Raw genomic sequence first — 23,834 nt, forward strand, 5'->3', positions numbered from 1 at the left:
AGACAAAGCAAAGCCACATGTGTCGCATATAATAATTCAACGGGGACTAGCAGAGGTCACGTATAATAATTCAGCAATGCACCTCTGACCCACTGTTGTTCAGTGTAATCACAGTCATATTCTAATCCAAGTTCTTTATGGAACAGTTGAACCTGGTTCAGTATCAAGTTACCTGACAAGTCCACTTTATCCAACTCTGTTGAAACCATTCCATCATCATTTGATCAAGCTCAGGACTCTTACCATCTTTCATAGTTTTTCTAATGTTCATATGCTTCCTCAACTCACTGTCTGTGTAGGATTTCAGTACAGTATTTTTTTTCTTCTTCTGTATATCATATACAGTGGACGAACCAGTACCAAATGTGTCACTCAGCTTCCACATGGGAACACCACCGTTCAGTTTTTCAACAGTTCTAGCTTATCCTGCTTTACTGGTTTTGTTTTTAGCACAATAATAATGTCTTACTGCATTCAATCCTCCGAAATAGCTGTTAGTACACCATCGTGACCATACAGGTGCGCGAGACATATGTGAAGATACGGGTGGCCAATGCGGTAGGATCACTGGGTCACTAAGTACCGTTTACTGTGGTAATGAAGTGCCTTGTGACGACTGACTTCTACACACAAAACAGACTTGAAAGGTAACAACACTTTATGCGCTTTGCACTCATAAAGTGTCTCAGTAGATACCAGTGATGTAAATAACTCTTTTTATTTGCCTGTGGTAATAATTAAGAATAACCTGAAGTGGTGATATTGTATATGAGAGTAATCTATCTATCTATAGCCCGACGCCCTAATCCCGCAAAGGTTGGCTGCAGACAAAACGTCTCCAAGTCTCTGGGTGGTATTATTGTATGTAGGAGTAATCTATCCATCAATAGCCTAATGCCCTAATCCCACAAATGTTGGCTGCAGACAAAATGCCTCCAAGTTGCTGTCACCCACCATTTGACTGGCCTCCTCCCAACTCACTCCCCCCTCCCTTATATACCTCTCAACTCCATCCCTCCACCTCATCCTCGGTCTCCTTCTCCCTCTCCCTCCACTTCACCTACATATACCTTCTTAGTCAGTCTTTCATTCTCCATTCTCTCCATATATCCAAACCCCCTCAGTGTATTTCTCCTAATTTTCTTAGTTACATCCATGTCCACCCTACAACATTCTTTCACTTCTTCATTCATCAACCTGTCCCTCCATGTCACTCCACACACTCCTCTCTGGTGACTCATTTCCACTGCTCTCACTCTTGACTTATTCCTCTCTAGCACCACCCACACCTCACTTCCATACGTCAGGGTAGGGATAACAATACTATCATGCAGTGACTTCTTAACTTCCATCCTCACCTCCCTATTTCTCATCACTGCTTTCAGTGAACCAACAACCTTCCTTCCCTTTCAAGCACTTCATCTCCAAAACTTCCATCCTTACTCATCACACTACCCAAGTACTTGAATGCACTTACACTCACGATATCCTCACCATCCAACGTCTCGTGCATTCTGTGACTTCATTCCTCTCAAACACCATTAACTTTACTCTTGTGTACATTAACTTTCAGATTCTTCTTCTTATACACTGTCCCAAATTCATTCACCAAACCTTGCAACTCCCATTCACCTTCACTCAACAATACTGCATCATCAGCAAACAGCAACACCGGAATCTTCCACACCTCACCCTCATTCATTAGAGCCATCCCTACATCCTCTGCCCTATCTTGCACCTCCTTTACGACCCCATCCATGTATATATTAAACAGCCATGGAGACATCACACATCCCATATTTAGATCAAAGAACTCATTCAGCTCACCATCCACTCGCACTGCAGCCATAGCTCCCTCATACATACTCTTCACAGCACTCAACAATTTCCCATCCACTCCATATATTCTTAATATCTTCCATATACCTTGCCTACCTACTCTGTCATAAGCTTTCTCCAAGTCCATGAAGGCAGCATACACTTTCCCTTTCTTAAATACTTCTCCACTAAACATTTTAGAACAAATATCTGATCTACACACCCTTTTCCTTTCCTAAATCCCCCTTGTTCTTCTCCAACTAGCTCCTCTGTTATAAGCCTAACCCTCTCAGTGAGTATTCTACCATATATTTTTCCAATCACACTAAGAAGGCAAATACCCCTATGGTTACCACATACTTCTCTCTCCCCTTTTCCTTTGTATAAACAAACAGTTATAACTGATTTCCAGTCCTCTGGAACCCTTCCCTCTTCCCAAGCCAATCTACACAACTTCCATGTCCACTCCTCAACAATCTCACTCCCATACTTCAGCATTTCACCACACACTTCATCAATTCCTGGGGCCTTTCCATTTTGATCTTCATTGCTTCAACTACCTCGACCCTACTGATCTCTTCCTCCCTCCTCTTATCTCTTCTTCTCCCAGCCATTCCACAACCACTAATACTCTCACTACTTTCACTCTCTACGTTCAACAAATCCTCAAAGTGCTCCTTCCATCTCCTTATTTTCTCTCTCTTCTCCACCAACAATCTATTATTCCCATCTTTCACTTCCTTACTATTTCCCCTTTCACACTGCCTTACTTTACCTCCTTCCAAAACAATTTCTTACCCTCCTTCCATTTCACACTCAGATTCCTTCCAAACCTTCATTTAAGAGTAAACTTAATTAAAACAACGAGAAATTTGATGAGAAGCATCATATTTTCAAGAACAGAAACTGATGGTTAGGGATGGTTTATTGTGAGAATTTTGTATTCACAGACAGTGCATTGATAATAGTGCTGGCGCACAAAGTTAGGAGAAATATGAAAGAGAAGGGTCATCTGTATCATGATCGAGAGCAGCAGAATCAATGGAAGTACAGTATTGCTGATCCTGTTCTTCCAGTCATTTTAGGGGTTATTATTGGGATATTATACAAAAAGTTGAGTGTAGTTTTGTGGGCCCTGAACCAATTAACATTTATTCACATTTTTTGCTTTATTTGGTTATTGATGGATTTTTGTCATGATGGTAGTTTGGCAGACCAATCAGTGACAGTTATGGTGGTTTGACTATTGCAGCAGACTGGTGCTTATGCTTGACACCACCAGTGACACTTGCATCATTCTTTCCAAGCCTTAGCTTGTGTTAAATGTAAGTAAAATAAGAATAAAAAAATTACTGTTCTGGGATCACCATCATGACATGCAGTGTAGGCAGTCCAAGTGATCACATGCTACACTCAACACTATCTGTGGCTGCCTGGTAAACTAGTCTGGTGGACATGGGAATTTTAAGTGTTCCCTTGTAATTTTCTCTCAGTTGAAAGAGGTACTAGACCATCCGGTGCTGGAAAATTGGTGTTGTACCTGTATTTTATCAACAACTATTTTCATTGTTGTCTGATAGTTTCTGTTAATAAAATATAATAATGGAGTGATGTTTGTCATTTTCTTTTGAAGTCTGTAAATAGTTTGTGTTTCAGGCAGATTTTTAAATTATGTATTTATGCTTTCCCCAAATCCATGAAAGCCGCGTACAACTTCTTTCCCTTCTCTAGAAACTTTTCCACTGAAGATCTAAGAATGAATATCTGATCTACACAACCTCTTCCCTTCCTAAAGCCTCCCTGTTCTTCTCCAACTAATTCCTCTGTTCTTTCTCTAACTCTGTCTATAAGTATCCTACCATACACTTTTCCTATTATACTAAGAAGACAAATGCCCCTATGATTACCACACACTTCTTTTTCCCCTTTTCCTTTGTACAAGGGAATAATTATACCTGACTTCCAATCCTCCGGGACTCTACCTTCCTCCCAGGCCAATCTGCACATCTTCCACATCCATTCTACTACTATCTCTCCCCCATGCTTCAGCATTTCACCACACACTCCATCAATTCCTGGGCCTTTCCCCGATTTAACTTTCTTCATTGCTTCCACAACTTCTGTCCTACTGATTTCTTCCTGTCTTCTCACCTCCCTCCTTCTCCCAGCCATTCCCCAGCCACTTATACTCGCATTACTTCCATCCTCTATGTTCAACAATTCCTTAAAGTGTTCTCTCCATCTGCTCACTTTTTCTCCCTTCTCCACTAGTAATCTACCATTTTTATCTTTCACTCCCCTGCTAATGTCACTTCCACCCTGTCTTACTCTTTTCACCTCTTTCCAGAACATTTTCTTACAGTCCCTCCACTACACTCAAATTCCTTCCAAATTGCTCATCCACTCGCTTCTTACTCTCTCTTACTAATCTTTTCACCTCTCTCTTTCTTTCTACATATAACTCTCTCTTCCGCCTCTCAACTTCTTCCACACCCCTATTTCTCATCCATTCATTGTCTGCTTTCTTCTTTAGTGCCACAGCCTGTCTCACCTCCTAGGGTTGCTGACATAATTCATTTTTCCCCATAAGCTCTGTTGTTTGTCCAACACGTTTTTGGTCCAACACGGGACCCATGCATGACAATATTACCATGTTGGACGCGAGGGTACTGTGTATATATATATAAATATATATATATATATATATATATATATATATATATATATATACATATATAGTGCTTGTATATTGTAGACATGACACGAATAAATTGATAGGTCATTTTAAATAGTGTAACAGGGGATTCTCTCAAGGGCAGTATGGGAATGGATGATGGATGAAATAACAAAGACTCATGATTGGTGATTATCATAAATTCTATACTGTTGTAATATTACATTTGGTAGGTCATGCATCCTAATGGCCCAAAGTGCCAAAAATGAAAAATGCCAGAAATCTCCAAAGTTCAGCAAAATTCCAGCAACAGTATCTCCGTTATTAATTGGGCTACAATGTTTATTTTTGGCAGAATTATAGTTCTAAGTATGCAAATGAAGATGATGAGTTTGGGGGAATTTTCATATTTTGTTATTATACTGTATATATATATTTTTTTATTGCCAAACTTTGGGTGTGATTTCTGGAACATTATGAATCCATATTAATGTGAATTACATATATGAGAGGTAAATAAACATTATTCAGTAAGAAACATAATAATTCCTTATTGCTCATTACAGTATTATCATTTATCCTGAGATCTGGCTACCTGGAGAGAGATTAGATACTTGTCGTCCTGCACTTGAGATATGATGACCATCAGATATCATGACTATCTCAGGGTTCTTGACCTGTGACTGTTCAGTGGGAAGGGCAAAACTGTTTACAACCTCCAAGACATTAGTTGTTGCCCTGGCATGACTCTTTGATTGGGAAGAGGTTGACAGTTTTCAAAGCTTTTAAATTTATTTCCAGATCCAAGTAACTGTTTGAGAAAGAAATGAAGGTGATATTTGTTACTGTACTTGTTATATCAGCTGCACTTCTGCCAAAGGTAAGCACTGGCAAAAGCCTCTGCTGTAAAGAATTTTCTGTATTGTAATATGAATTGCTGTACTATTATAGTGTATCGTATTGCATTGTTCATATTGTTTACAAAGGCTCCAGAATGCATGCATGGATCAGCCTTGGTCACCTAATGGCAGCTGTCCATGCTGGTCAATCTCTAGCATTCTAACTATTCAGTCCCTTATCCCTGAGATCACACTCTATGACCTGGTCCCAGGTCTTTTGGGGTGTGCCTCATGCAACCCTACTCCCAACATTCATGTGCATACTGTATCAAGGTGTATGACATATTGTTGTATCTGTATTACATGAATCTGAATATCTGAATATATCTAACATTAATGATGATCAGGTGTGTGGTGATGAGGGAAGCCTAAGTGAGCTGACATCGGTGCTACGTGAGAGCTTTGGAAATCTGAGCTCAAGGCGGGAGCTATGGTTTGATAACTACTCTGCCCTCAAGAAGGTGATTCAGACTGATGAAGTTCAGCTCAAGGAACTACTTTTTGTTAGCAAGTGAGTAGATACTGATGTCACATTATAACTGTTGCATGGTCACAGTAACTGCAGGTGTACCCTGATAATCAACGATTCAAAAACTGACGATTTGTTCTATCGACAATACAGAATTTGGTACATACCCTGGAAAACCATCATGTTGTGCTTTGCTTGCTTCATGCATTCAATGATCCAGCCATCGACAATCTGAAATGCAAGTGGTTCAGTTCATGTATTTTTCAACACTGCAAAAAGACATCCAGTCCAGTATTTGACACCCAAGATGGACCTGTCCCCTGGCACCCCTTCCTCCCAGAGATGAATAAATATGCAATTCAGATTCATGATGGAAATTTAATATGACTGAAATTAAGCTTATTGAATTGTTTAATGAAATTTTTTTTCATACTGAATGTTTTAGCATATTATGGATGCAAAATTTACCATTCAGTCCCATGGCATCTCTATATGGCTGTCACCTGGGGCAGACTGACCCCACCGACTTAGAACACCACTAATGTTATGTGTCAGTTCTGGAGTGAAGAGGGCTGCATTGTGATCAAGTGGAAAACACTGCCTATGTTGAGAGGATTATTTACACAGTAGGCATTGGTGTTAAGTGGCTTATGTTTGCATAATGATTCACAAGTATTTTCACCTGCTCTTGTGGGAAGGGATGTGTTAGTTGTTGAAGGTGATGGTGGCATGGGTCTTCGAGGTGCTTATTTGTGATTTACTGATACAGTCAAGTATTTTGTAGAGTCAAGATGTGTCTGGAGTGATGAAGTGTTGCAACAAAGGCCTTCCATTTTCTTTGTACTAATTTTGTTGTTGACCTTACTGTTTAGTTCTTGGAGCCTTGTGATGATGTCTTGTGTGTGTGGGAAAAGGTAGTTGTCTTTAAGTCTGTTATATTGTCTACTGAAGCTGACAATCTCCATTTAAACGTTTGGGTTGTAATGTCTTCTGTTGTCTCATGGAATGTGATGTTTCTCTGCACTGAGTACAAGGCCTTGCACATGGGGGGGGGGTTAACCCCCCCATTTGGAAAGAATGAAATATTTGAATGAAAATAATACTAAAAATACAACTCATTAAATTAATTAAATCCTGTTAAGAATATTTAGAGGTAGAAAAATAACAGAAAAAGAGTTAATAAGTTCTACAATATATAAGAATGAACAAATTAAGAAGTTTCACAAAGATCCTAGAATGTTTTGCTACTCAAGAGAATATATGGAATATATGGAAGGCTATTGAAAAAAACAGATGTTTGCAGAATGTAGTGGAAATTTCTAGAATGTTTTACAAGGGTATATAAATGGTATTTCTGTGCAGAGTCGGTTAGTTTACGGTCAGAAATCAGCAAATGAAGAAGTGTTTTCTCTTGTTTTTCCTGTGTTTTGTAGTGAAAACTTCAAGTAAACAACTGAATTCTTTGTTTCATTTCCAAGGTTCTGTAGAGCTGAGTATGTAAATTACCCTGAGTTTGTACCCTTTCAGTACTTTAGTCACTTACAATACTTAAGTTTACCATTTTGGATTATTTAGTTTAGTGAGTAATTAAGGCGCTCCAATCGGATTGAGCCTGTGCTGGTTTACGTCCAAGGGGTGGTTGGGGTTTATTGCTCACATAATGCCACCCAGGGATGAGTGAGGCTGGTCACTCTCATCTTAAACTTCAGGACCAATTCCCTAGCCCGGGGCTCCTACGCTCTTCTTGGGGCAACAGAGGATTAGATGATGAATGAATGGATGAATGAAATAAAGTGAATAAACCATTATGGAAATATATATATATATATACACTTAATCCTCGTAAATCGCGGCAATTTGGGTCTGGACCACTGCCGTGATTTACAAATTCCGCGGCATATAAATAATAACTCTTATGTGAAAAATTAATTTCGGTCTGGACTTTGGCCAACCCACCCCCACAGCACCCTACCTACACCTATCTAGGCACCATCAAACACACACATACAAATTTAGGAATATTCGGTGCATGTATTTAATAGAAATAAGCAATGTTAAGGGATCTCACCTTAATCCTATGATGAAATTGCTTAAGTGAATGGAGTGGGGTGGTGCTGGGAAGAACATAGAACCTCTCATCATGAGGTGGGGGTGCTCCCTGATGCTGTTCTCCCTTCTCCACCTCCTGTGCCTCCCTCAGGAACCCCTCAAAGTCTGCCTCAGAGATGACAGATGCTACGTCATCCATGTCCTCAGTGTGTGAAGAGCCAGGCTGTGGTTCAGGCTTAGCTTCTGCCCTTACCCGGGCAAAATAGTGGGTGATGAGTTCCTGAAGTCTCTCATTAACTCTGCGGCATTAGTAAGCACACTTGCCACCAGGGACGGGTGGTGATTGGTTGTTGGGTCGCGATTCTCAAATGCCGCGGTTTACGATTCTCCTCAGAAAAGGCCCACTTCGGTGCCTAGATCCGTGATTTTCGTGACTTAACAGCGATTTAAGGGTGCCGGCAGTCTGACAGCCACTTAGCCGTGATATTCAAATCCGTGATTTATAAACACGCGATTTACGAGGATTGAGTGTATATACAGTATATATATATATAAGTAGTCCCTCCAATATCCGATGTAATAGAGCCAACAGCATGTCCGGATAGTGATCCCGTCCGGATATTGGACCCCAGCCTTCTGGACTTGTACTTATGGACCCTAACTCAGAAAAACACCTATACAATTCCCTCTGGACATGCATAGCACCTATTTAAGACCCAAATCACACCAATAAGGGACATAAAAGACTGAAAAAGGTGTGGGGAAGAGTGTGGAGGTTTGGTTCTTGGATGGACATTGCATTTGTGTCTCTCCACCCAGTTAAACAGGGCCACCATACAGTGTTTCACATCACTCACTGAATAGGAGGGAAGAAGGTAAATCATTCACCTGAGATGTAAGGATTGAGCTGCATGTAATAAGGCACACTTTTCTTTGCAGAATGGCCATACCTCTAATCTGGCACTTGTATGCGAATGCAGTTGCTGCCCAGAAAGCTGCCTTGCCACATTTGGTTGAGGAAGATGTGGATGAGACACGATCACTTCCCTTCCATGTCCCAATACCTATTGATTGTCCACCCTGCTTTCCATCAGTCCACATAGAGATCACAATGAAGCTTCACAGCCAGGAAAAGTAAGTTGAAATAATATTGAATATTAAATTAATATTTTAATGTGTAATAGAAGCAGTAAGGTTAAAAAGAGAGAAAATGGTACAAGTCATTTGAATAAGGTAAGCAGGCAAAGGAAAGAAGCAGGATGAAGTAGAGGGGTAGGACAAGTCTGTAAATTAAAAGTGAACAGGGTAGGAAATGGACAGAAATGAAGCTGAGGGGAGGTGGAAACTGGATAAGGTTGGTTAAGTAGAATTGTAGTTTTTTTTTTTTAATAAGCCTCTTCACCTCAAGAGAAGACCCAATTTTGAAAACATTTGTCCATTGGTACAGTACAAATTCATAGACTTCCAAACCCAAACATTCAATTTCTAAAAAACCTCCACTTCCCAAAATGTTTTTATCACGTTATAGAGGGATGTTGATATCGCTTGTCCCCAGACAATCAATGCATATAGGAAGAGAAAGTTCTTTTGTTGAAATGTATAAGAGCAAATGATAAATAACTAATGCAAGGCATTTCAGTTTGTTTACTGTTCTCAATACTCTAGACTGTTTAGTCCATGATTCTCTTGTAGTTATTTTCATGATTTAACATTCCAAAATATTCCACATCCCATAAAGCTTTTGAAACCAAACATTCTGCTTTTGAGCACTTGTACAAGTACTATATCAAGCATAAAACACCAAAACATCATACTGAAGTGATCAAAGGTTATTGTTTGTAACCTTTAACTATCAGACATATTTCCTGAGCTTAATTAAATTGTTGATTGTTTTTAACCATCCACTCACTCGATGTAGTGCTGTTGCTCTCGGGTGTCTGCCTTGTCTCTCCTCCATCCTTCTTTCCTTCCATCCTCTTCTGTCTTTCTTTCCTTCATTCTTTTCTTGTCTTTTTGCCTACAGATGACTTTACTCTCCCTCTTTTGTCTTTCCTTCATTCTGTTCTCTTCCTTCTGCCTGTGAGTGACTCTACATTGAGTTACAAGCCAAATGATTTCCTGTACACCAGGAAACCATTTACTTCACTGGGTGGTAACCTTATAAACAAATTTTGGTGCCTGGTGGTTTGGTGGGTAATTATGGCACTCTAATTGGATTGAGCTGGTGAAGGTTTATATCCAAGGGATGGTTGGGGTTTATTGCTCATGTAATGCCACTCAGGGATGAGTGTGGCTGGTCACTCTCATCTTACACATCAGGACCAAACTGCCTAGCCCTGGGCTCCTATGCTCCTCATGGGGCAATGTAGGATTGGATGGCGAATGAATGGATGAATGAATTGTTTTTAAGAATAGATAATACAAAAAAGACATCATCTTGTAAAGGGATCAGTGTCCGTGCAGAAACTGAAGACCCATTTCTCTCAGAATTTCTCCACCTGCTGGTTACATACGAGATGATGGTGACTAATCGTCTTGGTTTCACTTAACCACTTCATTAAATGTACTTTGACCAAGGTGTTCTGTTACACTCATTAATGTATGTGTGAAAGATTTGAATGTCTTGAGCATAAAAAGTAAAAGCATGAGCAATAGAAATGGCTATTGAGAAATGCTTGGGGTTGTGTAGGTTGGATTAAACAAGATATTCAGTACACATTTGTGAAAAATGTGGCTTGGGTCATCCTTTTCAGCATTACTGTTAAAACAACTTTCAGTCAGTCTTTTTTTTTTTTTTTTTCTGAGGATTGTATATGGAGTACCAAAAGTCGATAGGATACAGAATAATGTGATTCATGAAAGATGTGCAGTGAGGAAGTCTGTGGACACCAGAATCGAAGCGAGTGTACTGAGACGGTATGGTCATGTGGAGAGAATGGATAACAATAGAGTGGTGAAAAAGATATATCTAAGCAAATCTAAAGAAGGGAGGCGGCAAGGTAGGCCAAGGAGAAGGTGGAGGGATACAGTGGATGTGTGTGTGAGGAAGAGAGGTTTGAACGTCAGTGAGGCTAGGAGACTGACAAGAGATCGAGCTGGCTGGATGAATATTGTGAGGAGAAGCACATGATCAGGCATTTGGGACCCCTTTTTAACGTGAGAGCATCCAGACTGACTCTGTCAGATAAGTTTATGTGAAGCTACAAAACGTGGTGAATGTTTTTGGCGTATCAGATAAAGCCAGGATTCCAGGGCTTGAATTTTGAGCGAATGGAAGCATGGCCTATTGGATTGGGCAAATTTGGGCTGTCTGGACACTGCTACTCTTCACCCTGCCCTAAGGTGGGAAAGGAGGTCCAGATGATGATGATGTTGATGATTATTTTTTTATTATACTAATTTCCTTCTTCAGGCAGTAATACCAGTGTCGCAGTTATACTTCAAGCAATTATGGTGAAGGATATGCAAGATACTTTTTGCCTCCACAACATTTCCTAACACCAGTGATATGATTTCACCCTGTTGTCAGTTGGTTAATAAGAAAAAACTTGGTCAACAGATTACAGACAAAGATTAATTCTGTGTTGCTCATGATGAACTTTACTGGTATTGTACTTCTTCCAGTGGAGTGAGGGGTTACGATTGGATCAAGGTAATGAACATGGAGATGTGAAGTTAGGTACTGGCTACCAACAGTACATGATTTATGACTATTTATGTACATATGTACTGGTAGTATTTTTTCAGTCAACAGTAATTTTACATGCAAACAACAAACAGCAACCTACAATAATCCAGGCTTAAACATTATTATTGGTGCTGGAAAGGGATGCCTTCATGCACTGGCACCAATATAAACAGGCAGCTCTGCTACCCAGTTATACAAACATTCCTCAGCTCTCCCTGTCCCCCAAAGGGAGGATGGAGGACTCCATGAGAAAAGCATTTGTTGTCATTTCACTGGGTTTACATTTCAGATAAGCTTGGAGCCACAATAATGGCAACAAACTCTTCTATTATGTATTAGCACCTCATGTAATTGTATTTTAGACCAGATTTATATATTACAGTATATAGTATTTTTCACACATCATGCTTTGACTTGTAGATGCTGCTTTGAATAATATTCAAATTTAAATAATATATGTCTGTTTCAGCTTTCAGATCGAGTTGCTTAAGGACAACAAACAACAAATCTTCTTCCTCAGTTTTGACTTTAATGAAAAGTAAGTTACATTTTGTTCATACTTTTCCTCTGTCTTGCTCTCCATCTTTCCTTCTCACCAACATGGTTGAAACAAGTACAGTACCCTCGCGTCCAGCACGGTAATATTGTCATGCATGGGTCACGTGTTGGACCAAAAACGTGTTGGACTAACAACAGAGCTTATGGGGAAAAATGAATTATGTCAGCAACCCTCGTAAAAGTCACCCTAAATACCTACCATATATGTATGCATATATTGGTACTATTGTAATTATAATAAATGGTACTGTGCTATGAATGATAACAAACCTTTTAGGATAGTGTTGGTGGGCTTGCTGGGAATGGAAGGTGGTATCCAAGGCTGTAGTTAGTCCTACTGGGTCCCCGGAGGATGGCTACTGGCGTCACTAGCGGGTAATAGCTATTGCTCCTCCTCAACCTCCCTCATAAATCCTTCGAAATCACATTCAGAATCACTATCTTCGTCCATTAATCCTCGGCAAAGTGCATGCTTCTCACACTGTTGCCAGAGCCCCGTCTCGTGACTGTGGAAAGTGATCGCTGTCGCTGACTCGGTAGAGAATAAGGAGAAGCAACTTTGTTTATAAACTGGTACGCACGCCGATGAGAAGGGTTTCAAAACGATTGATATTTATTCTAAAATATTAATATGTATTCAGTGTCAGGCTAAATGTTCAATGCTGTAGTACGATACATTCTCTGTCGAGTCGCCTGGGTTTTGGTCACACTGTTTTCCCCGTCGTATGTCGGCAGGAATCCATCCAGATGAATTCCAAATGCCCGTGGTATCGTCGGCAATTTTACCACGTTACCGTTCCGATTTACCATCGTATCCTCAGCAAACCTGGTATGAAGTGCCGTGTGATAGCCTTCGGCTGCCAGGATCTTGTCTTAAGTTTTTTATTATGATCACGTTGGCTTCATTCATATCGTAGGCCTTGGCAATGTCAACTTTCCTCTCCCCTTTCTTCTTCCTCTCAATGCTTTCTAGCTTGGTGGCCTGAGGGAGGTGCCGACGCTTCTTGGGGTTCTCAGAAGGCTTCCTAGGCATCGTGAGCAGGGTAAAATGCAGTAACAAGGGCAGAAAATGCAGCAAGAAAAAAGCACCTTCCAATGCAATTATGCGACTAAGTGGCTCTGTGGCGGGAGAAATGTAAACAAAACATCACGTGACACCAGAAGCGTTTTTAATTGGGCGTCATCACGACCACGTCACGATAGCGGGCGGGGAAGGCTACTTGATCAGAAGTTTTCACTGGCTATCATCATCATGGGAATGTCCAGTATGGGCGTGGTGGACCGGGGGTGATCGTGCTAGAGTGAACTCTGCGGATTTCGCCCACTTCTCGGAGCTCTGTGCGTGTTATGCTAACACACTCGTGTTGCAGTAATTAAATCGTATTAAATAATACTAATTAATTGCTCTCCGTGCTGGACCCGAATCGTGCTGGACTAACGCGTGTTGGACGTGAGGGTACTGTATATATATATATATATACACACAGTACCCTCACGTCCAACATGGTAATATTGTCATGCATGGGTCCTGTGTTGGACCAAAAATGTGTTGGACAAATAACAGAGCTTATGGGGAAAAATGAATTATGTCAGCAACCCTAGGAGGTGAGACAGGCTGTGGCATAAAAGAAGAAAGCATACAATGAATGGATGAGAAATAGGGGCGTGGAAGAAGTTGAGAGGCGGAAGAGAGAGTTATATGTAGAAAGAAAGAGAGAGGTGAAAAGATTAGTAAGAGAGAGTAAGAAGAGAGTGGATGAGCGATTTGGAAGGAATTTGAGTGTAAAGTGGAGGGACTGTAAGAAAATGTTCTGGAAAGAGGTGAAAAGAATAAGACAGGGTGGAAGTGAAGTTAGCAGGGGAGTGAAAGATAAAAATGGTAGATTACTAGTGGAGAAGGGAGAAAAAGTGAGCAGATGGAGAGAACACTTTAAGGAATTGTTGAACGTGGAGGATGGAAGTAATGCTAGTATAAGTGATCACGCCCTTCAGCACATTATGTCCTTCAAAAAACAAAACTCCTCCACAATTGTCTCTCCAGCAAGATTATTCTAATCTTTCCTGCTTGCTTGTTATGCTCTCCTTTAGAAAGGGCAATAACTCCCTAAACGTCTTCCAACCACTCCTTAACCTTGCTACCAAGCTAACTCTAGCCCCACCTCCAGCACACCATGCCCCCCAAAAAACAAAACTCTTCCACATACTCAAGAGGCTTTCCTGCATGGTTAATCCTTTCCCTCCTTCCAGCTTCTCAATGCTTTCCTTCACATACCACACTCAAATCTGTTTCATAATTAACCCCTGCTGGTTTCATTCTTTGTAAAGTTGTTTTCCTCCCCCGAGTCATTATTTCATCTACCTATCTGTCTATTGCCAGATGCCTTAATCCCATATGGGGTGGCCACAAACAAATCGCCTCCATGTCCCCCTGTACCCCGCCATTTCACTGCCCTTCTCCCAATTCACACACCCCTCTCTCATATGCCTCTCCACTCCATCCCTCCATCTCATCCTTGGCCTCCCCCTCCCTCTCTCCCTCTCCACCTCACTCACATACCCTCTCCTCATCAGTCTCTCACTCACCATCCTCTCCACATGGCATAACCACCTCAATGCATTTCTCCTAACACTTCCTATCACATCCACACCACAATGCTCCTTCACATCCTCATTTGTCAGTCTGTCTCTCCATGCGACTCCACATGCTCCTCTCAAATAACTCATTTCCACTACCCCAACTCTTGACTTGTGTCCCTCCAATAACGTCCAAGCTTCACTTCCATAAGTTAAGAGTTTGTTTCGTTTTTAAAGGCTCCAACATGCTTGCATGCATCAGCCTTGGTCACCTAATGGCAGCTCTCCATGCTACACGATCTATTGCAGCCTCCCTGTTCAGTCCCTTAACCCTGAGGTCACACTTAATGACCTCGTCCCATGTCTTTCTCGGTCTACCCCTCATAACCCCACCCCCAATATGAACACTTCTCACCTTCCTCACAATATTGTCATGCGGTAACTTTTTCACTTCCATGCTCACTTCCCTGTTTCTTATCACTACTTTCAAGGAACCAGCAACATTTCTTCCTTGTTATACCCTTTCAAGCACTTCACCCTCCAAACTTCCATCCTTACTCATCACACTACCCAAGTACTTAAACGTCCTCACATTTTCCATTTCCTCATCATCCAACCTCACTCTACATTCACTGGCTTCAGTTCTCTCGAAGACCATAACTTTACTCTTCCTTATATTCACCTTTAGATTCCATTTCTTGCACACTCTCCCAAACTCATCCACCAAGCCTTGCAGCTTCCCTTCGTCTTCACTCAACAACACAGTATCATCTGCAAACAACAGCACAGGGAGTTTCCAAACACTGCCCTCTCTCATTAGGGCCACTCCAACATCCACTGCCCTACCTTGTATTTCTTTTATAACCCCATCCATATACAGATTGAACAACCATGGAGACATGACACATCCCTGTTTCAGGACTTTGTAATTCATGTGAGGCTTGCAGCATGGCATGTGTATACCATCACTGAGCCTCATATGAGGGGTATGCAGCTTGGCAAAGGTTGAATTGCAGATTGATTAACTTGTATTCTTCACTGAAAGTTTTTTGATTCACTATAAACTTGTGTTGAAAACAGAAGTTTTGAAAATATTGATTAGTATTACTGTATAAATAAGTAGGAATTGTAAATAAGTAGGAGGTGGATAATTACCATCATCCATAGGAAGTATGACACTGAGAAGGGTGTAGAGCCAAAAACCTGGTAGTTTACTTTAGCAACCCTCCCAAGTGGAGGACTCAACTACATTTACACAAAGTCTGGGCTGAGATTACAATACAAATATCTCTTATGGCTAACATCAACCATTTCTCCTGTGTATGTTGGAATTGTTAACCTTAAGTGGCAGGTGGCCTAGGAGGAGAAGTGGAAGTGAAAACCCTTGGCTTTAGATACAGTCGGGTTTATTGACAGTAAAAGCACACATCGACTTAAAAAAAGGTCCCTGTTAGTGACATTTCAGCATTGGTGGAGCTGTATGGTACCCATTATCATTGTTAGTTGTTATCAACAGGTCAAAAAAAAGCTTACATGTGCATGCATGAGCAAGTCCATTAAAAAAAATAAAAAGGTAAATGGAAATACTATATAACTTTCTTCTAAGTCTTTCCTTCTCCCCTAGCACTTAATACATCAAGTGAACCAAGTTTATATCCTTTATTTACCAAACTACAAGATACTTTATTGTTGTGGATATTGCAATACATAATGTTTGATTTACCAAATTGAAAAATGGCCAGCTGTCTTGTGATGTACACTTAATTTGAGTTTATCTTACCATGGTTGCGATGACATCAGGCGAGCAGTATTCGGCAACAGAGATCGGGAGCTGCAGTATATTGAGCGTGTTGTCTTAGCTCAGGACGAGTTCCCTGTCATTCCTTTTGACCAGCCCTTTAGGGTGAGTAACAGTAACAGCCAATCCCACTTTACCTGTTTCTGGTGCAGGGGTTTTAGGCTAGGCCGCCATATGAAAATACACTCACTCCAAAAATTATCTGAAAGCAGATGATCATTGATGTTGCAGTGAGCATTCTTGCTGTTTGAAAAATTATGGTACTGTTTTCCATATGTTGTACAAATTTCTTTATGCTGTAGTGATAAAGACAACATACATACTCATACATGAAATGTTACTGGATATTAATTTCCAATGTCTTGTCCACTGTGACCGAAATTTTTCAGGTACTTCTTGGAACAAGGGTTGTACTTAAGGGTATGGCAGATGACCAGGGTAAGTCACTTCTGGGTATTGTGTGTGGATTGTTTGTTTGTGAGGGACAGTCAAGAATTTCAAAGGCTTGCACTGTAAGAGTGAATGGATATGTAGTCCATTTCACAGTGCAGCCTGTTGATAGTTCTCTTATTTTATTTGCTCATTTATGTGGATCATACTCATCCCATTTACTTATGAGTAGTAGTTATGATGATGATGTGTCATTATTGCCCAATATCCAGAATTCTTTGTAATAATTACTAGTTTACATCATGAAATATTCATTAATGCAACTGCCCATATTTCCATCCATTCATCATCATCATCCAACGAACATAGGAGCTCAGGGCCCGACAATTAAATATGAGAATGACCAATCACGTTACATGAGCAATAAATCCCAACCACCCCTTGAAATTAGACCCTCATGGGCCACAGTGTCTTAACTCACTAGACCACCAAGCATTTACAGTATAGACTGCATGAGGGCAATGAGGCTAATTAACTACATATGCACACAGTAAGAAGGGGCACATTTGATATTCCTGCATGCATCAGGGAATTTCTCTAATAGAGAAAGAGCACACATACATTCCAATTCACACCGCTCGCTGGTGCAGTGGTAACTTTCTCGCTTGCCAACTGGTGGACGGGAGTTCGCGCCTCGCTTAGGTTGCGAAAAGTTTCACTGATGAAGTGGGTGGTTACTGTCCCCCTTGAGCAAGGGGACGGGTGTGTGCATGTGTGAAGGTCACAGCCTTGCCCTTAGATCGGACTATATGAGCTCTCAGCTCCCTTCCGGGAGGGTAAAAGCTGACGATCACGACCATCAAGTGATCCTGACCGACCCGGTGAATTACACAACTCTCTTTCTCTCTCCCTCTCCCACATTTCTATACACATAAAAGTTGCTGCAGTGATCACCATACCATATGCAATGTTAATGATGTTTATGTTGCAGGTGAATATACAGCTTATGGATGACTGTGTCTTTGCTGTCCTCTGGTTGATGAACCTCGATTTGGCACAGCCAATGCCTCTCCCAAAAAAGCATCACTGGTGTACTATGGTAGGTGGCTGTGTCCCAGTCATTGTATTGACTTCTGTTGTGCTGATAAAGTTAAGTGTATTGATTTTTTTTTTTTTTTTTTTTTTTTTGTGTGTGATAAAATCAGTCATAATGTAATTCAGCTCACAACATAAATACTGGTGGTAGGTGGTGCCAGCCATCATCCGATCACTCGATGTAGTGCTGCCTACTTCTTCCTTCCCTTTGTCATTCTTTTTCTGTGTCTGCCCTCCTCTCTTCCTACTTCTTCCTTCCCTTTGTCATTCTTTTTCTGTGTCTGCCCTCCTCTCTTCCTGTTTCTCCCATCCTTCCTGTCTCTTTTAATTTCTCACCTTTCTACTTCAGGTGTCTGTACGCTGAGTGACAAGCCTAATATAGTAATTTCCTGTAACCCAGAAAACTATTTAACAAACTGAGTGATAACCACATAACCAAATTTCGGGATAATGTGGAGCCCGCTAACCTGAGAACTGGGTGGAAAGATGCAAATGCAGCATCCATCTGGGAACCAAACTTCCACACTCTTCTTCACACCTTGTTATGGTGAAGTGCTATCTACTGCAAGAGAACATCAGTTCATTGCATGGGACAACCCTGTATGGACTGTTGCTTTTCTCTGGGTGATGGGTCTGCTTGGCTAGATAGACTGGGGTTATTCAACAACAACAACATAAAGGCATATGGGCCCGATGGAGTCCCTCCTGTTGTTCTCAAGAACTGTGCTTCTGTGCTTACACCCTGCCTAGGTAAACTCTTTCGCCTTTGTCTATCACCTAAAACCTTTCCTTCTTGTTGGAAGTTTGCTCTCACTCACCCAGTCCCAAAGAAAGGTGACCATTCCCAACCCTCTAACTATCGTCCAACTGCTTTAGCATCCTATATCTCAAAAGTTTTCGAGTCAGTTCTTAACAGAAAAACTTTAAAGCATCTTTCCTATCACAAACTTCTTTCTGATCGTCAGTATGGGTTCCGTCAGGGACGCTCCACTGGCGATCTTCTCACCTACCTTTCAGACTCCTGGTCATCCTCCTTTTGGGACTTTGGTGAAAGCTTTGCCATTGCACTTGACATCTCAAAGGCTTTTGATTGAGTCTGGCATAAATCTTTAATTTCCAAACTGCCCTCTTACGGTTTCTATCCTTCTATCTGTGCCTTCATCCATAGTTTCCCTTCTGGTCGTTCCATAGCCGCTGTTGTAGACAGCCATCGTTCTTCTCCTAGATCTATCAACAATGGTGTTCCTCGGGGCTCTGTCCTATCACCAACTCTCTTCCTCTGAGTCATCAATGACCTTCTAAGCTATACTGTACATCTAACCCTATCTACTCGTATGCTGATGACTCCACCCTTCACCTTTCCATTCGGTTCCCACAACGTCCATCTCAGCAGTTACTTCAACAAACAAGGGATGAGGCTATGGCACACCTAATGTCTGACTTGGCTCGTATCTCTGACTAGCGTAAAAATAATCTTGTTGTTTTTAATGCATCAAAGACTCAGTTCTTACACCTATCAACCTGACAAAATCTTCCACAAGAGTACCCACTACTGTAATGTTTAATAATATTCAGCTTAATCCTGCATCATCCTTGAACATGCTTGGGGTTTCATTCACTCGGGACTTGTCTTGGAAAGATCATATTACATCTCTTGTAAAATCTGCTTGCAAGAGATTAGGTGTGCTAGGCCGACTCCGTGCCTTCTTTACCCCTGCACAGTTGATGACTTTATACAGGAGTTTTATCTGCCCCTGTGTAGAGCACAACTCTCATGTGTGGGGAGGCTCCCCACATACAGCTCTTCTCAACAGGGTGGAGTCAAAGGCTTTTCATCTCAGTAACTCTCCTCCTCTTACTGGCTCCCTTCAACCTCTGTCTCTTCGCCGCACTGTTGCATCTTTATCTCTTTTCTATCGTTACTTCAATGGTCATTGCTCCTCTGAACTGTCTACTTGCATCTCTCCGATTCTACGACGGGCACGTAGCACCCGTCTAGCAGCAAACTCTCATCCTTTTTCTGTCCAACTCTCTAATGCAAGAGTTAACTGTTACTCCCAGTCCTTCATTTATGCAACAGGTCAACTCTGGAACTGTCTCCGTCTGTCTGTATTTCCTGCTAGCTATGATCTCCAGCCTGTCAAACAAAGTGTGTCCATGCATCTCGAAATGATCAGATCTTGAATTTGGCTCTCTCTTGTACTTTTTTCTCTTGGAAGGAACAGTATTATGGGCTCATGGCCCTTGGTTCTTTCTTCCTTGCATAAAAAAAAAAAAAACTTACATATTTTTTGTATTGTAAGTCATACACCTAATACTGTATATGGCAGCATAACAGTTGACCTCTGAAGCAAAATTTTGGCTGGCCAGACTTGGGGAAGGGTTAACTTATAAGATGGACATAAAATATCAATTTCTGAAATCATAAAATGAACACCACTGACAACTGTGGCCAACACAAACACATGGCACCTCTGATCTATATCAGTGGTTCCCGAATTGGGGGATCATGGTGCATTTTTTTCAGGGGGGCTGTCGGGGTAAGCTTAAGTATCTGAATTCATTGGTGATACACTCATCGCAAAAAGTATTGCAATACTCTACTTTTTGCGACAATTTTTTTATGATGAAAGAAACGTTAAGGTATTCCTATCCACTAGTTAATAACTGATGGTTCATACTTAATTGTGTATGACCATTTAGCATGGAATCAGACAGACTCTGAAAGTATTCCACACTTTAGTCTTGCATCCACATCATCCTAATGTTTTTTTCTGGTGGGGCACAGATAAAAAATCCTGAGAATTAAGGTTTTGTTTCATGAATGACCAAGCATTAAATCAACTCGTTTCTTCTCTGGCCGGCCAGTACATATCATGGATATTGTTATCACTTAAACACTTGAGCACTTTTTTGTACCAGTGACACGCTGCATCATCCTGCACATAGATGTTACAGCCATGAATGTTATAACTGCATGCAAAATGCTGTTCAAACACCTGCAGATACCAATCACTGTTCATTGTAACATTTTTTGGGAGAAATACAAGCTACCTCTCCTTATACAGTAAAACCTCGATATAATGGACTTCAACAGACCGGAATTTGCTTTTATCAGACTCGAGGAGCTACCGGACTAAATTCTTATATATCAGAAAAAGTCCGATAAAGCCAGGAAGCAGTCCGGGCTGCCTGACCACTTCAGCAATGTTCACCACAATAAAGTAAATAAAGGACATGTTTATCACTGTACAGTACAGTATTATTATGTATATTATACCATTTGGTTAATGTAGTGAAGTTATAACACAGTACAGTACCACAGTGGTAGTTAGAACAGTTTAAAAAATGTTCAGTGCGATCCGGACTAATGTCTGATATATCGGAAAAAGTCTGGTTTAGCAGGGGGAAGTCCAGATGTCGTTTTTATCAGAATTTTGCATATTTCAGAATGGTTTGGGCCCCAATTAGTGTGTTATAGTGAGGTCTTACTGTAACACTACTAAAAGAGCCACAGATCATAACATGATATGGGTTATTCATAGTTTTCCCATTGTTCTGATGATTGTACCTGCTGACTATTCATGGACACCTTACCCTAGCATCACTCACTTTAGCACTGTGGAATGAGCTTTCGTCACACCATATGACATGTCCAAGGGTGACATTTGTACGCAAATTCATGATCAGCCTTGCGCATTTTTTCCTGGCATCTTGGCAACAAGCCATTTCATCTCTCTCTCTCTTTCTCTTTTGAGATGATGTTGAGTAATGTAATGTGATATATTTCCTGTGATATCAGGATGGCTTTGTAACTCTGCTGCTGTAATGCTTGAAGTTTTGAGTGCTCAAGACCCACACTTCACTGAACCCTGATACAATGGATTTTGGATTTATCAAATGCCTCTCAGCCCACCGAGCTGTTTTTTGGCAATACCAGACTTGAGTCAATAAATTGAGTGCATCCAAACCACTGGCAACAGGTGGGGTGACTCACAACACAGCTGCCAAGGCTGCAATGTCTTCTACCCAACTGGGCTATGTTGGGGAACTGCTGGCAGGAATAAATGATGAGTTGGGCTATTTTGGGGATATGTTTGATTGGACTGGGTGGGACCAGACTCTGTGAACACACTGTATAACACATGATCAGCCTCGGTCTAGCCGTGTCTTTCATTCTGTTCAGACTATCGCATTCGCATCTCACATCTCTCAACATTGCCAAGTATTTTCCATTATGAAGAATGGCAGTGTAAACAGTGTAGAGTCATCTATATGGGTACAGTGTACAATAAATGAGTTTCCTACCCTTTTTACTTCAACCTGACCTGATATTGCCCCTTCCCCATCATGACTGCTGAGTTGTACCAAGAGATTATAGTAATACTGCATTAGTCATGAGGAAGTGCTATGCTAGGGATGTGAAATAAGCAGCAAAAGGGCAAAATTATGGGCCAAGTTAGGGTAAAATGGGTAAAGTTTTCATTTACAGCACTAGAATATTTACTAAAGTAATTTATCGTACTTTCAGTCGCAAACAATGACAAGCCAATCATAACCCTTCCCTAGTGGCAAGTGCACACACTACTTCCCTCCATTCAGTCCATTATTTATTCCTGCACCACCACACTCACTTCATGTTGAGAGGCCCTAGTTTGCCTCTAGCCTTGGAACCACTACCCGCACCCCTTCCACTTAAGCATTATTGTCGGTTACAGTCAGGTAAGACCCTTTAATATTGTTTATTTAATGTTTAATATCCTTTATTCTCAGTAATACATGCATTGAATAATTATTTGAGTGTGTGGTAGTGTTCGCTGGTTACAAATTGGGTGTAGACAGGGTGATGTGTGGCAACTTGGCCGAGAGCCCTGAACCATAAGTAATTTTTCCCATAAGATATATTACTTATAAATCGAGGAATTTCTAAAGCACGGCAGTGGTCCAGAACCATATTGCCACAGTTTAGACAACTAGACTGTACTGTACAGTACTGCCATGAGCAAAAGTTCACTAACAGTTCTCTCCCAGCATTGTGTCCTGCTTTCGATATTTCCCATCCCTCCAAAAGTGCCAGAGCATATCCTTCCTTCTTGACATCTTTAGTTGTGTTTCACATTGCTACCACAAATATTTCATGTTACACCCTCTACTGACACAGCCATTGGGGAAGTTTTGGCAAACTTTTGATTGTGATGGTACCTTATTTACCAGGTAGTATTTGAACAAATCATCAACCGAATGTATGTTCACTGACATATGTTGTGACACTTCCCCAGGACTACACCCCTACTAACTCTTGCACCCTCAATATCCTGCCTGAGCAACAGACAGCAGCTGCAGCAGCAACACAGCATAGTTCAGAGGAAGAAGGGGAGAGTATAGAGGAAGAGGATGAGGACGGGGAAGAAGAGGAGAGTGAAGTGCTACAACATGGAGGGCAGCGTGGGATTAAGGTGATTCAGGCTGTTGTCTATGGTGGACTGCTGATCCAGTAGCAACACATTTGTGCATTGAACTGTAGTTTAGCATAAGTTTAATCTGAAATTTGTAATTTTCACCCAACCTTTAGGGAAACAAGCACCACTCCTGAACTAAATACAACTGTCTGTCAGTAGCAAAAATATATTAAATGAGATTTCATTCATAAGAGGGTTAGTGGTGACTGTAACCCTTTAATGACAAGAAGCCACTCCTAATCTAATTTTTTTTAAATTTGCACCATGTTTCCTCTTGAGAAATCCCCATATTGGGGTTGGCCATGCTACAGCTGATGTATTCTATGGACTGGAACTACACCAAGTGCCAAAACTAGCCATTTC

General features: G+C 41.0%; 1 protein-coding gene across 1 annotated transcript; it reads left to right on the forward strand.

The window, feature by feature from the left end:
• The first annotated feature begins 5,318 nt into the window (after window positions 1–5,318).
• On the forward strand, window positions 5,319–23,829 carry LOC145397479 (uncharacterized). Its single transcript, XM_080270533.1, has 7 exons — window positions 5,319–5,372; window positions 5,739–5,902; window positions 8,849–9,043; window positions 12,067–12,135; window positions 16,530–16,632; window positions 17,909–18,016; window positions 23,292–23,829. The coding sequence occupies exons 1-7, from the start codon at window positions 5,319–5,321 to the stop codon at window positions 23,508–23,510; spliced, it is 912 nt and encodes a 303-aa protein (XP_080126659.1). The 3' UTR covers window positions 23,511–23,829.
• Window positions 23,830–23,834: the final 5 nt, after the last annotated feature.

Source organism: Coenobita brevimanus, chromosome 5 (assembly GCF_032717465.1).
Source record: "Coenobita brevimanus isolate Jiangsu-jjx chromosome 5, ASM3271746v2, whole genome shotgun sequence".
Lineage (NCBI taxonomy): Eukaryota > Metazoa > Arthropoda > Malacostraca > Decapoda > Coenobitidae > Coenobita > Coenobita brevimanus.